Raw genomic sequence first — 15,782 nt, forward strand, 5'->3', positions numbered from 1 at the left:
CCTGCTCCCTGCCCACCCAACACTACCCTCTCCTCCCTGGCCTCCCATACTCTCTCCTCCCACAGAAGGCTGCCCTGGGGGGAAGGCTGCTGGTGGCCTCCTCCCCACACATCCACAGGATTCCTTTGCTCCCCAGACTCCCCAGAAGGCCTCCACTTCCCACCAACAGAGATAGACCTTCGCTCACCCTCCAGGAGCCTGTGGAGGTCATTATCAGAGCAGCTAAAAACATTTCCATTTGATGTGATTTATTGCTCTCAGGAAGCACCTCACCTCCCGCCTCAGTTGGATAGTGCTAATTAGTGCTGGATTGTGAAGCACTTAACTCATTGTCTTTCACTTCTGTTTCAGTCAGGTCTGTCTCACTGGAAGTGTCTGGAAGATGTCCTGGGACAGGCCATCCCATTGCAACAGGGGACTGGGGCCTTGCAGGCATACCGGCCCATAGGGCAGACCCCGAGCTTGCTGTCTTGAACTTTTTAGTGATTTTTAAAGGTGGGGCACCCCATTTCCATTTTGCATGGCCCTGCAAGTTCAATGGCCTCTCCTGTTCTTGGCCTCTCTGGCCCGGCAGGCAAGGCTGTCACACAGGGCCTGCTGCTGGACACCCTCCCGCCCCAGGAAAGTGCAGTCAGGGATCAGGAAGAGCACAAGAAAAGGAGCAGAGGTGCTAAAGCCTTGCCAAGGCCTACAGGCCCCTCACTGCCTCTAGGGACTCAGGAATGCAATCCCAGAGGAGCCGAGAAGGAAGGCTCAGAGAAATTCCTGCAGTGCAGTTTGTCAGGGTATCTTAGAGCTTTAAATCACACCACAAGAGGATTTTAAAGGGCAGCCTCCATTCTTTTTTTTTTTTTTTAAGATTTTATTTACTTGAGAGAGAAAGAGCATGAGCAGCAGGGGAAGGGTTGAAGGGAGAGGGAGAAGCAGACTCCCCTCGACCCCAGGACCCTGGAATCATGATCTGAATCGAAAGCAGACGCTAAACCCATTGAGCCTCCCAGGCGTCCCAAGGCCAGTCTCCATGCTTGACCACTGCAGTGAGAAGCTTCTATCCAGAGCTCCTTGGTAGAAGTTTCAGGATCATGGCAGGTTAACTGAGCTTTAACAACATCTCTGGGGTAGGGACAGTGTCCATGTGTTGTCTCAAGGATATAATTCCGATTGAAAATATAAACACATCATATATGTGTATATACATGTACATGTACATACGTATCCATACATGTGTGTATATACATAACAATATTTTTACTAAGATCAAAGATCTTTCCATGTCTGTTGGAGGCACTGTGCTCTGGTGCCAGCCAGCTGCACCCACTAGAATTTACTCTTGGGATAATTCTAGGGCTCCAGCTCTTGCCTCTCGTGTCAGCCTGTGGGATCTTGGAGTGGGGCCGTTGGGGGCTTTCATCATAAGATGATCATTTCATGCCTTTTGTACTCTAAAAAGATTAATAGGGCACAGGGTTGATGGGTTCTCAAGGAGAAGCAGGACGAGTTACCCTGTTTTCCCCAGAGTTCTGGGGGCAGGTGGGGTGATACACAGGGAGGGCAGGACGAGAGTGGAAAGGGGCAAGGGGCCGGCTGAGCAGCCACTGGGCAGGAAGGCCAGAGGAAGTCTACCTACTCTGCTGGCAAGCCACAGACAGGGCCCCCCCACAGAAGACCCGGCAGCTGGGATAACCCGCTGGGCTAAACCCCTTGGGAGGCGCTTTCCCACAGGATATTGGCAAAGGCTCTGGTGCTCTGAGCTGAAGGTTGAAAATGAGAGCCCCTACGTTTTATTCTTCAGTTTTAATCAAAATAATACTCAGAAAATAGACACTCTTGCACAGATAGGATGGATGTAATACACGAAACATTTTTTATTTTGGACTACTTTTAGCTTTTCCCTTTGAAGGATCACTACTAATACAAATAGGCAAGTCAAACTATTTCAAATTCTATGGGGATCATTAGCTCTTCAGCAGCAGAATCCGGAAAGGCAGCAAAGAGCAAGGAAAACCAGCATTTCAGGCATTTCTGTTCACATCACATCTTTCTGTGTGACTCACCCGTTCCTGTCAGTTTTCATTTTCCTACAGAAAAACCAGCGCTGATGGTAATTGTTTATGAAGTACTCTAGACAGCCATGGCACGAGAACGCTCCCTAAACACCAAAATTATTATTGTTGTTTGTCAGACAAGGCCCCGGCTTCTCTGAATACTAATTACATCATTCAGCAGGTGCATCTGCGTTTGTGCAGGGAGAGCTGGGGCTGGAGCCCAAAGAGGAGGGGGGCTCTCTCCTGCATTTGGGACAGGATGTGGTGCCTGGATGCTTCCACAGTCCTGATGGCTCGCTCATGAAGATAATGTGGCCAGCAAATATCCATCGGGAAAGTTCAGAGGGAGAGCAATTATCCTTACCCGGAGCTCCTGCTGTAAAGATATGTGCTCACAATTTCATTTCTATTTCATTTTGTGCCTCAGAGCTGAACGGATATTGTAGAAGAGATAAAGCCAGGTGAAGCTTTAAAAGAGTGCCTCTTTTATTGCCTTATCAAAATCAGCAAAAGGCATTTTGAGGGTGAAATCAAGGAGGTTATTGTAACTCCAGTCCATTGCTTTAAATGACACAACCAAGATTTTCTAGGGCTCTTATATAAATGTATAAATAAAATTTTGCTGGGACGTAATAACAGCCACTCTCCAGCGCCTCAATAGGCATGCCATCCATTCTTCCATCTGTCCATCTGTCCTTCCATCCGTCCATCCATCCATCCATCTCCCCATCCTTCTGTACATGCAATAGTTATTGGACACCTACTCCAGACCAGGCTGAACAAACAAACTAGCATAGTCCCCATGCCAAGGGTGCCACATGAAGGAGGCACAGTGGGGTGGACACGGGTGGAGGTGAGGGATGGGGGCAGCGGGAGCAGTGGGAGAGTCAGGAAGCCTGCATAGACCGGGAAAGGGCTGTTGGGCCGAGGGGGTAGTCTGGCATCACAACAGCCAGGGACAGGGAAAGGAGGGAGGATGGGCGTGGCCTGAGGCCTGGGCAGGGTGTGCCCCACTGGGGCCACTGAGAGCTGCAGAGCACTCCCTCCAGGTCACCGCTCTGTCCCCTTCTCTAAGCAACAGGGAGTTGAGTTATTTTCTAATCTGAGTTCTGGAGAAATCAAGAGCTCCTTCTCCTTTTCTGGCAAGAGGTTACTATGCTCGGTTCTCTCTCAGCTCAGTGGCTTTGTTTCTTTGCTCCCAGCAGCTCAGTGATATCTGGAAAGCAATCCTTTCAGGCCACCCTGTCAGTCCTGAATCCAGCCATTCTTCCTGGGCCTGGGTCCACTAGAGAACAGGACTCTGGCTGGGTTAGGGAGGTGAGGCCTGATGTGTAGACTCATCGGAAGCACCCGATTTTACCCAACAGCACAGGAAAGATGAGAACATAAAAAAACAATCACCGGAAGACGCACTGCAAGAATCCTAAGCCATGTCAGCCAAGTAAGAGACATTAATTTGACGGTGAAGATATCCTTTAAGTAAAGGAAGTTGAAGGAGATAAACCACTTATTGGCACTGGGATCAATAGATCTTAAATTAGCTACAAAGCTGTGGCAAGCAATGAGGCAAGAAGGATCCAAAAATTGTTGCTATTATTATTTGCCCCCGAGGGGCCCTCAGACAGCCTGCTACTCTCTGAGGATGGTTATTGTGGGTAATTGAGACGGCTCCCACTTGGGTGGCAGAGGCCTGGGCAGGGGGGCCTCCCAGACGGCTGTCTGAGAGGAAAGGTGAGCTGAGGGTGTGCAGAAGGCAGGTGAAGGGCAGGCGCTCGTCAGTGCCTACACCCCGCCCCCCCGCACCCTCAATGGGCTCTATGCTTCACGCCTCTCTTTGAAGTCTGTGCCCAGAGAGACAAATGGCCCCCTGGCGCGGAGGCCTTTGCACTCTGGGCTCTCAGGAGGCCCTGAGCCTCAGACAGACGCTGGAGGTGGTCAGGGCTTCTAGTCTCTTCATTGTCTATAGCCAAAGCCCAACAGCATCGTCATGCAACATGCGTGTGGAGTGAGGCTCAGGGCGAGAGAAGGGCAGCTTCTGAGACTGTGAGCCCTATCACCGCACATGTGCAGTGTGCCACACGCTTATGGCCACCTGTGGGTGGGCACATCCAAGGGGGAACAGTTCAGCGTGACTGAAGCCATGTCTCAGAGTCCACGAGTTTCCTAAGAGCCGCTGGCTTACTGTTTTGGTTATGGGTACATACTTCTAGGTTCTTATCACTAAGACTGTGTTTTAAAAAAACAATCAGCTTTACTGACCTGTAATTAACTCACAGTAAAACCCACAGGTTTCCCGTGTGCAGGGTGGTGACTCTGAGGCCGTGAATGCCGTGTACGCCATGTAACCACCACCCAGTTGTGACACGGACGGTTCCATCGCTTCTAGAAGGTCTTGGTGCAGCCTGTTGTCATCCGCCCACCCCGCTGGGCCAGTTTCGAAAGGAAGGATTGATTCTGCTTGTTTGAGCTGTCACGGGAGTGCAGCCATGCCATGCGCATTCTCTGTATCTGGCTCCTTCCACTGAATGTAATTCCTTGCTTCCTCCAGGTGTGGGAGTCCCTAGTTTGTTCCTTCGCTGGGAAATAGTCTAGGTACTGATATACCACCACGTTTATTCATTCACTTGTCTGATTTCTTTTTGCTCAGCGTACATTTTAGAAGTCGTTTTCGGTTGTCTCCTGGACGGCGCATCTGCAGTGAGTGACCTAAATATGAGGCAATTTCCCAGCATGGATGCTCCAGGGCTTGGTCTAAGTCTGTTCTAGACGCTCCCAGAAAAGGACTCTCAGTTGCCTCTAGTCACAGAGCCGTCTGGAAGGAACCATCCCAGAGCTTCCAAACTGTTTCTACTGACCTGCTCCCTTCGAAGGGCTCCCCTCCACCCCTTGCCCTGGCCACCCACAGCCCCACTGATGGCTGCCACAGAAAGGCAGCACGCCGGAGGTGAGGGTCCACAGATGAGACCTGCAGGCCCCTCCTGCACCAGCTTGAGTGTGGCCAAAAGCGAAGGAGAAGAAAAATGATAGCATTTGCCCAGAGCTAATTTAGTGATGCTTTCCGGTCACTTCGGAAAGATTGCTGGTGTAGGACTGAAGACAATGGCCTGTTGGCCACCATAAATAGTCATCCTCAACAACATTCTTCTATCCTGTGATGCTTTTATGGTCACACATGGAACCAGCTCAGAGAAGAAGCAAACACGGCATGTGCATGTGGTCCTCACTTCTGAGGACGTTGTGGTCCTGGGGACCTTAGAGGCTGGGAGCGTGTGTATCCAGGAAGGTGGAAGCAGGGCTACATGCTAAGTGTGGGGAAATCAGCGGGCACAACTCCAACTCTGCTGCGAGGCAAGTTCCCCCCTCGAAGCTTCCTTTCCAGCGGGAGAAAGCAGGGGCCTTTTCTGTGACCTTTGTCTGATGAAAACCCGGGGAGCGCCTGAGTGGAAGGTTTCTTCAGGCATCGTGTTTTGGGAATGGAGCCCTCAGGTCTGTTTGTTGCAGGCAGATGTCCTCTCAGCCTATTGGGAGTATTTATGGAGAGTGTACCCAGCGCCAGGCCCTGTTCATACACACACTCTTGTTTAATCCTCTGAACACTGCAAGGTAGGTCCTCACTATTCCCCGTTTAACTTGGGAGCCAACAGAGGCTCAGAGAGGTTGAGTCACTCGCCTGAGGCCACACAGACTGAGGTTGGAGAGCTGGGCACAAACCCAGACTTGCTCTACTTCCCACCATTCTGCTCATCCTGGGATCAGGGGAGCCACAGAGAGAGCCGCAGAGAGAGCAGGGAGGGGACAGGGTGAGAGGGACAAGTCAGGACAGGAGCCCAGTGTCAGTGCAATGTGAATGGAGACCCGTGAGAGCTGGACAGTCCTCCGGGAGGCACTGCCCCTGCAGCATCGTTGAGTGGGTCAGTTGTTCGGAGCGGGGCTCTGTACCCCCTCCCACAGGGGGCCTTTGAAGACTCCTGCAGCCTCCGGCTTCCAGCGATGGCTTCCCGTTATCTCCTCTCCCCTTTCAACACCGCGCCAGCACCACGGCTGCTTCACTCCCGGGCACACATGCCGTGGACTCCCATGAAGAGTCTGTGCCCCGAGAACCTGGGAAGGCTGGCTCTAACACAACCCACGGGCAGCAACACCGACATTCTCACGTGCCTGGGCTTTGAAGTCAGAGTTTGTTTGTTTGTTCCTGAGCCCATGGATCTCTCCCTGCTCTTAGTACTGGGACCAGCTGCACCTCCCGCCTTAGTCTCCTGATGTGGAAACGGCCCAGCGCAGGTGGCATTTCCGCCGGTGGCTGACCTGGGTGCGGGGCCAGGAACTTGCTCTCGGTGCCCCTCCGAGAGGCCCTTTCGCCTGCATTGGAATCCCAGCACGAAGAAAGCAACTTGTACACTTGGATCCTTCCTGTCAAACTCAAGGTCTTGTTCTACCGGTTTGAGAGAGGATTCTTTTTTTTTTTCTTTTTTTTTTTTAATGTTCTGTGTTCAAGCACAGTAACGGGCAAGCCTTGGGGAGGGCGAGCTAAGGAAGGCGTCCTGTGGGTTCATCGGAGCCCCCCAGAGATGGATCTGCTCTGACAAGCCTTAGGGGGCACCAAGGAGTCCCTGGGGCGGAGACTGAAGCCCCTTCTCCATGGCTTCCTTCACTCTTCGCACGGCTAGGGTATACATGAATGTGACACAGACTGTGCTGTCACCACCTCCTCATCTTGCTCCCACCCTGCGCCTCTCTTCAAAGAGGAGGAGCTGGAGTCACCGTATCCTTTTTAGAAAGTGACTGAAGGTAGTGCGTTGCCCTCGCCCAGACAGGTAGTGACTAGTCTGGATGACCCAGGACGCACGTGAGGAGAGCCACCACAGGCTGGGGAGTGCTTGCTTTTGGAAGGATATCTTCCCAGCCTAGATTGCGGCGTGTTTTCCTTGGCTGGGGCGTGGAAGGAGAGTGGCAGGAGTCGGCCCTTGCTCTGAGTGTCCTGGCTGCTGCTGTCCGCTCTCCACGCCTGGGAGAAGGGCTAGTGGGCTCCCTTCTGCGCATGTGCATGGAGTGTGCCCCGCACTGTGCCCCAGGCCCTGTGGGACAAGGGTGACCACCAGCCAGCTCTGCAGAGCGCTATTTCCCATGAGCCATAGCCCTGTGCCCTTGACGGAGGCTAAACTCCCTGCGCCTCAGTCACCTTACGTCTCAAATGGTGGGGACACAGCACTGCCTGCCTGCCTGCTTCTCTGATGAGAGGATGAGAGTAATACTCTTATGCAGAAGCGTCCTGATGTGAAGGCTCCATGCAGGTACTTACTCAGGAGTGTGCACAAGCAAGCACCGCCCAGCTACAGAGGGGCAAGTCCTCCTCTGTTCCGTGGGAATGGTATTTTCTTCGAGAAAAGTAAAATAGACCGACCAAGCCTGAAAGATGTTGGCCATGGAGCCCACACTGTTGCCTTTAACCTGAGGCAGCTGTTATGCTCACAGTGGGTGAAGCAGGGTCTCCTGCTGGGGAGGACGACAGGCTGGCACTCACACACTCAGTAGACCTCAGTGAAGACATGCTGAGCTCAGTGCTGGGTTAGGATGGGTGCAGACTCCCACACCCCTGGGGCGCTGCCCAGAGCAGGCACTGGTCCAGATGCCACATCAGCCCATGAGGTGGTCCTGCCGGGGTTCCCACTGTGTAGATGAGGCAACTCTAGCACCGTGCACGAGTGGACCTTCCTGAAGTCACACGGTTGGGCTGAGTGGCTGAGCCAGACATCTGGCTGCAGAGGCCACACTCTTACTCCACAGACCAGGGATATGGACCCAACCTTGAGGAGCTGACATCTGGGGAAGCACAGGGCCCGTGGTGGCTCTGTTTATTTATAAGTTCTGACATTTCCCCTCGTAGGAAGAAGTGAGGGTTTCCAGGATCACCATGGTATATGAATTTGGTGATTTCAAGAAATTGCACCCTGCCTTCTAAACCAGAACGTGCATGAGTGCAGTTCATAGCTTTCTGACCTGGGGAAAGCCTCAGAAGCTGTGACTGCATCCCAAGCTGCCTCACTGTCTGTGCTGAGGGGACAGGAGTCCTCATGGAGGATAAATGGCTGTGTGGCCATCAGCCAAACCAAGGCAGTGTGTGTGGCTGAGCCCCTCCCGAGCCCACTCCCCATTCTTGCTCTAGTGGAGCTCTCTGTTTATTCCAGGGGCTGATAAGGAATGTTATGCCAACGAATCCAAGTACACAACAGTTAAAGACACCTTTTATTAGGTGTTTCATTACATATTTCATTACTTTGGCAGTCTGAATGCTATTTATTCCCATGCCAACAGCCCTAAGATGATGCCAAAGGATTTGGAATTAGAATATACTGGTATTAAAATGTAAAAAAACATGTTTAAAGCCTGGAAACCTGGTAATTAGAAAGAAATATTAAATTCTTAAATAGTGAAAATGTCTCTTGAGTTTTTAGGGGAGCTAATTAGAGGTCGGGGTAGAAAGAATATAACTTGGTTTATTTGGACCACCAATGTTTTACATGTCAACCAGCAAGAGTGCCAGGAAAAAGAATCTTGAATGATTTAAAAATAAAAATACAGCTAATAAAAATGATCTATATATATTTTAAAATGGCGTGTATCCCAAAGGGAGAAACCAAATATGGTAGACACATGCAATGGAATACTAGTTTGTCTTATAAAAGGAGGAAACGGACGTGTGCCACACAGCTGAAGGATACCACACCAAGCTAGCCACCAAAGACCAAACACCAGGTGACTCCACTGATGTGAGGTCTCTCAAGTTGCCAGTTGGAGACAGACCGAAGGTTGCTGGGGGCTGGACCAGCGGGGATGGGGAGCTGGCGGGTCATGGGGACAGAGTTTCCGGTGGGGAAGATGGAAGAGTTCCAGAGATGGATGGTGGTGATGGCTGCTTTGTAGAACTTTTGCAACCCTCCAGAGCTTTGCAAAACAGAGTTTTGGAGATGCTGGCTCAGGCCGGTGTGTGGGCCTATGAGTCTGCCTAGTTGTGAAGGTCTGTGAGGACAGTTGCTCTCCTGCATGGCCACCTGTGTCCCCTCTGAGGGCAGCAGGCCATACCCTCATGTAAGTACAGCTGTATGGGTAAGCCCCCGGGAAGAGTGAGCAGAGAGAAAGGGAAGAGAAGTGCAATCTAAAAGGCCTTGTCTGCCTGGCTTCATGGGGCAGGTAGGATGAGTATGATGTGAGAAGGTTTTAAAGTGGAGAGGGGTGGGAATAGAGAATAAAAGCAAAGGCAGGGCATCTGGGTGGCTCAGTAGGTTAAGCATCTGCCTTTGGCTCAGGGCATGATCCCAGAGTGGTATCATGGAGCCCTGCATCTGTCTCCCTGCTCACTGGAGAGCTTGCTTCTCCCTCTCCCTATGCCTGCTGCTCTGCCTACTTGTGCCCTCTCTCACCCTCTCTCTCTCTCTCTCTGTAAAATACAGAAATAAAAGCTTTTAAAAAATAAAAATCAAAAAGAAAGCTGAAAAGGCAGGGCAAGGAAGACTTTCCCTGAGGAGCAGAGAGCATGGGTTTGCATACAAGCTCCTATCACAGATTCTGGGCTTACTGAGCCTCAGGTCCAAGGGGAAGGAAGTGAGGGGCCGGGAGATCAGCGGGAGCTGAAGTGCATCTGAGTGCAGACCATGGGAGAGAACAGTCAGATTGCAAAGGCTACCAGCTTCACAGAATTTTTTCGTAATGTGTATATTGACCCTCCACCCCGTCCTCCCATCTGACCTCTCTTCTATCTATCTAACTCACAATCAGCCAGAATGATGTCTCCTGGCCTGTGTGTGCATTTCCTCCATTTCTCTGCATTGTTACTAGAAGCATCCACCCCCTGGGCATGAATGAGTCAGCTGTTTGGGACGACCTCCAAATGCTGTGTCTTTGAGGACACGCCAGCCTCCTCCTCCTCCAGGCAGTCCTCTACAGGACTTGGAAAATGTACTTGGGGAGCATTCCAGATGTAAGGGGCCGTCAGGGTACAAGATTAACCTGGGTGCACTACCAGATATTCTGAGGCCTCGGAATCCGCCCCTTTCCATTTCTCCCTGTACTTCACGGAGGCTTTTCAGACATTCATTTCAGTACCTACAGGGCAGGGTGGCTCCATGTGGTGTGATGGGAGGCAGATCCTGGGACCCAAACACCTGAGCACACTCAGCATCCCTCTGAGGCTCACGCACAGTACGGGGCTTAGGGGGGTATGTTGAGCCCAACTCTGTGTAACTGTAACCCGCCGGGCACTGATGGCAGGACTATCCTGAGCACTGAGCAGTTCTTACAGGGCTTATTCTCTGTCCAGAGCCTATATGCTAAAAACTCTTATACACTTAAAAAGTTTTTATGTATCATAAAGTAAAATTGGGGCACCTGGGTGGCTCAGTGGGTTAAGCTGTTGCCTTTAGCTCAGGTCATGGTCTCAGGGTCCTGGGATCGAGCCCCGCATCAGGCTCTCTGCTCAGCGGGGAGCCTGCTTCTCTCTCTCTCTTCCTGCCTCTTTGCCTACTTGTGATCTTTCTCTGTCAGATAAATAAATAAAATCTTAATAAAAAAAGTAAAAATGCTGGGGATGTATATTGATGCAGCCATCATGGGAAACGATACGGAGGTTCCTCAAAAAATTAAAAATGGCACTACCGTATGATACCATCTGATGCAGCAATTCCACTTCTGGGTATTTACCCAAAGCGAACAGAAACAGTAAGTCGAAAAGATATCTGCCCTCCTCCCATGTCTACTGCACCATTCTTTGCAATAGCCAAGATAGGGAAGCGACCTAAATGTCCATCAAGAGATGAATGGATAAAGAAGATGTGACACACACGCAGATACACACACACACATGAACACACACAAAATACTATTTGACCACAGAAAAGAACAAAGTCTTGCCCTTTGTGACAACATGGATGAACCTCGAGGGCATTAGGCTAAGTGAACTAAGGCAGAGAAGACAGAGAAAGATGGATACCATGTGATTTCACTTCTAGAGGGCATCTAAAAACAAACCAAAACCCCACCTCAAACTCCAGATAGAAGGAAGAGCTGGGCAGTTAACCAGACAGAGGTGGGGGCTTTGAGAAGGTTATAAGGTACAAACTTCCAGTTATAAAATAATTAGTCCTGGGGATGTAATTACAGCATGGCGACTACAGTAATAATATTGTCACTATATATTCGAAAGTTAAAACAGCAGATCTTAAGAGTTCTTATCACAAGAAAATAATTGACCTGTGTGATGATGGGTATGAACGAAATGTATTGTGGTAGAGATCACTTTGCAATATATACATACATGTATTGGATCATCCTGCCGTGTACTTGAAACTAATAGAAGGGTATGTGTCAATTACATGTCAATTAAAAAAACCTTAAAAAAAAAAGTAAAATGGTCTTGGAGTGAATTATTTTCCAAAGAGACTATTTTAAAAATAGAGGTCTTCATATTTCTTTCATGTACTATGGATTCCTTTATTTTCACCAGTGTAAGAAGCAAAAGTATTGAAGATACCCCTAGGACTTCACACACACACACACACACACACACACACACACACACACACATGCACACACACGCATACAAACACACATATGCATACACTTGGAATGTCTACTTAATGTTGGTAATGGTTGTTTCTGGGTGGGAGAATTGGGAATATTTTTCTTACTTTCCTTTTTACATTGTTCTATATTGCTTGATTTTTTTCTATGAGCATACACTATTTTGAATAAAAACAATAAATAATTATTCTAAGGGAAAAAGCAAAGGCACAAGAAGTGTCTGGCGATTTTGCTCTCTAGTTACCAGAAGAACATGGGTGGCCTGAGCCCATCCATCCTTTCCTTACAAATAGTCATGTATGGCTGGGGCCTAGGGCCCATCACTTTGGAATGACATTGCCTAGTGCATCCCACTCTAAGTGAATATCGTCTTCCTGCTGCCATAGCTCCTCAGAGAAGAGGACACAACTTGTGATTAGCTTTATCATGAAAACAGTTTTTCCCTAACAATTCTTTCTCCATCGTAAACAAGAATCATCTGGGGTTGAGGACTGATGTGGAGTCAGAGAGCCCACTTGGGTGACAGCCCTCCCCACCCACCCCAGCCCCGTATGCCATATGGAAAACGGATGTTCTCATTTCTTCCTGAACACCAAAGAGTGACTCACTTGAAATAATGACGTACGCTGCTTATGATTTATCATGGGCTAGGTCTTCATGCTGCCTTCGAAGCAGATGTGACTGGAAAATGACCTAAGAATAAATTGAAGAGTCTATGAGCTCACTGAGGCTAATGCCCTCATTTCCTTCAGTTTTTGAAGAAGCTAGTGTGTCTGGGAGGAGGTGGAATGCATCCCTCTAAGAGCTGTGAGGATTGGCTGCAGCAAAATGGACAAGTCAATGACCAGATGGTTGTGTTCACTGAGCTCTGCCTGGGCTATGGCTCTGTGGGGAGGTAGGCCCGATGGCGCAATTTCTGATCACAGGAAGGAGCTTCCCAGCTGGGGAACTGAATGCTACAGCCATAGCGAAATACCCAACCCTGCAAGGCAAAACAGACAATAATACCCTCTGAGATGTGTATTTCTTTCATAAAGGCTGAAGGCGTTAAGAGCAGGTGAGCTTGGCCACCTTATCTCCCTTCTCAGCTCCCTGAACTGGAGACTGAAGTACACATCATTTATCAGAGAGGGCTTCGGGGATCAACACTTGTGGATGGGAGAAGTTGGGCTGCAAAGGCAATCCCAAGAAAGACCTCAAGGGAGCCAGGCAGGACCTACAGAATTTTCTTGATTTGGAGCAGTGGGACCAGGCCTTTACACCCCCATATCAGCCACGCACTGGATGTGGGATGCACCCAGGAGAAGGGGGTGACCATGGTGAGGCAGCCTTCTACCTCCAAGGACAGTTGCCAGGTTAGGGGACCCAGCTGTGAGCCATCTTCCAGGCATTGTCCCAGCCTCAGGGAGGTACCCGTTTCTTGTGCTTGCTCACCAGGCTGAGACCCATCTATCTGGGGGTTTCTCAGCATCCTGAAGGAATTCTGTATAGCTTGGTGCTCTTCCTCAGTGGACTCATCATGCAGAGGCCCCTCTTTCCCATTCCCTGGTCACCCCACAGGTGAGTGAGAATCATGTCAACATCCATCTTGCAGATATGTCCTGGCAAGTGGACCTTAATTCCAGTGGCCACAGCATAGTACCATAGTAGAGGAACCCTAACCTTAGAAGATGATCACAAAGAAGTCATCTGTCAGTTATTTCTGTTATCTGGGCAGCACTGTGTCTGGGGTCAGACAAAAGCTCAACCAGAAAGGGTATGATGATTACTTTTCTACTAGATCGTGAAAGTTAGAATCAAAAGGAATTCCAATGTCAAGCGTATCTTGATGGGAAGGGTAGTCTTACCAGAATTTAAACTGAAATTCTTTGTTTCAAATCCTATACATAATCCTGTTTATAGACACAGCACACAGATAGAGGTAACATGGTTTTAGAGGAAGGAGCACTGGACTAGGATGGTTTTTCCTTTCCAGAGGCCTCAATTTCGTTAACTGTAAAGTGGGGATACTATATTAGATCACAGCTAAATGTTCCTCCGTCTCTACTAGTCCATGAGGTTCTCTTAGATCTATGATATGCAGTGAAAACTTTTGGCAACACTATTACCAGAACAAATACCCGTGTTGTGGACTGCTTTATCATGTCCTGATTAATTCAACAAACATCATCATCCTCCCAGGGGCTGCTGGGATACCAAAAGGAACATAAGGATGAGTAAGATGCAGACTGGCCCTTGAGGCTCTTCCAGTCTAACGAGAAGGCTTAGATAGCAGGCAAATGACCTTGAAAGTAGGATCAAGAATGTTTCCATTAAGGAGCACAAACATCGGGGTTTTTTTCTTGTTGTTGTTTGCTTTGCTTTGTTGTTTGCTTTTTTGGGAGGAGATCAAAAGAGAAAAATTACATTGCTGGTTGGGCAGAATGAAGAAAATTTCATTTATGAAGTGGCATTTGATATAGTCTTAAGAATCTGAGGTGGGGAAAAGAATTTGAGGTGTCGGGATGACGTGTGGAAGGGGTTAGGGTGGGGAGGTTACAAGGTGGTGCTGGGGCAGTTTGTTTGCTGCTCTGGTTGAAATGGTGTGTTCACATGAAAGGTATTATCAGATTAGGTTGGAGGGTAGTTTGGAGATTGATTGCAAAGGGCCTTAAATAATAGGATTTACTTTTCATTAACTAGACAAGGGTTTTCTGAACAACAGGAAAACAGGATGTGTTTTCTAAATCTCTCTTCTTCAGATTTGATTATTTCAGTTGATCTGAATTCAATTACTGCCTCTTTCTTCTACAATCTCCAACATGTTGTTAAGCCCTCTGGTGAATATATTTCAGATATTGTACTTTCCAATTCTAGAGTTCCCTTTTTATTGTTTTAGTTTTTAAAAGATTTTATTTATTTATTTGACACAGAGAGAGATCACAGGTAGGCAGAGAGGCAAGCAGAGAGAGAGGGGGAAGCAGGTTCCCCACCAAGGAGAGAGCCTGATGCAGGGCTCAATCCCAGGACCCTGAGATCATGACCTGAGCTGAAGGCAGAGGCTTTAACCCACTGAGCTACCCAGGTGCCCTAGAGTTCCCTTTTTTAAAAAAATAATTTCACTTTCCCTGCTGAGAATTATTGTCTGTTCACTCATTACATCCAACTTCTTTAAATCACTGAACATGTGGATATTAAATGTCCTAAAGTCTTTGTTAATTCCAACACTTTTGTTGTCTTTGGATCTGTTTCTATTGACTACTTTTCCCTGAATTGTGGGTCACATTATCCTTCTTCTTATGTCTGGTAGTGGTTTTACTGTATGCTGGACATTATAATGATTTGTTGTAGAGCATCTACTTCAGAAGAGTGTTGGGTTTCACTACAGAAGGTGTATATTACTGGCATATTCTTTTGGAACCGTCAGGCTGGACTTCATTCTTTATTAGGGCACATCTACTTAGCTTTTTCTCTTTAGTCCTAATGCATGATCCTTACACTTAAGGCATGGACTTTGGGAATGCCATTTGATGGCCTAAAGTTCTCAGTGAGGCTTTTCCACCCTGGTTGTGCCAACACTCCAAACTTTCCCAGCTTTGTGAAACTTCTGAGCTCTGTTCAGCTCATAACCCTGTAGGAGCTGCTCTCTGCTGTGTTGTGTTGAGTCTTAGCCAAGGACCCTTGGGGAACCCTCATGTCATTTTATGGGGTTCCCTTCAGTGTAGCTCTTTCCTATATGGTGTCTTGTCCAACAGATTCTAGATACATTATCAGCCCCAAATTCCCATATCATCTGCCTTTTCATCTCAGTGAGATGACCTCTCTGCTTGGTCTCACTGTGGTATAGAAAGTGCCTCCCAGCAGAAAGCTGGGTAATGAATATGTCTCTCTTCTCTTAAGGATCACAAGACAAACTGTGTTGTTTGTTGCCCAATGCCTGAAAACAGTTGAAGTTGGCTCCTATATCTGTCCAGTTCTGAAGTTCTTTTTGATGTGCCAGGACACAGGAAAATTAGTTTGATGGTGTCCTTGCAGGACAGCTCTGAGTGATGAGACACTGGAGGTGGGTATATGAAAATAAAGTCCTAAAGTAGGGTGGTGGCAATGGAAATAAAAAAGAAGCATCTAGAAAACTTGACGGAGGGGGCAAGTTGGATAGAAGGAAATGGTTCAGAGTTTCCGAGT

At 48.5% G+C, this 15,782-nt stretch overlaps 1 protein-coding gene across 4 annotated transcripts in view; it reads right to left on the reverse strand.

Moving 5' to 3' along the window:
* Positions 1 to 15,782, reverse strand: part of EDAR (ectodysplasin A receptor) — a 90,421-nt gene that overhangs the window by 39,709 nt on the left and 34,930 nt on the right. For 3 of the 4 annotated variants that reach the window (XM_059407874.1, XM_059407873.1, XM_059407872.1), the window contains exon 1: positions 12,227 to 12,285. The exons of the other annotated variant lie outside the window; for it this stretch is intronic. In XM_059407874.1, coding sequence (XP_059263857.1) covers positions 12,227 to 12,262 — 36 coding nt within the window. In that variant the 5' untranslated portion in view covers positions 12,263 to 12,285. Of the gene's footprint in view, positions 1 to 12,226; positions 12,286 to 15,782 lie in introns of those variants that run through there. 4 annotated transcript variants of the gene reach the window in all.

This window comes from Mustela nigripes, chromosome 7 (genome assembly GCF_022355385.1).
Source record: "Mustela nigripes isolate SB6536 chromosome 7, MUSNIG.SB6536, whole genome shotgun sequence".
NCBI lineage: Eukaryota > Metazoa > Chordata > Mammalia > Carnivora > Mustelidae > Mustela > Mustela nigripes.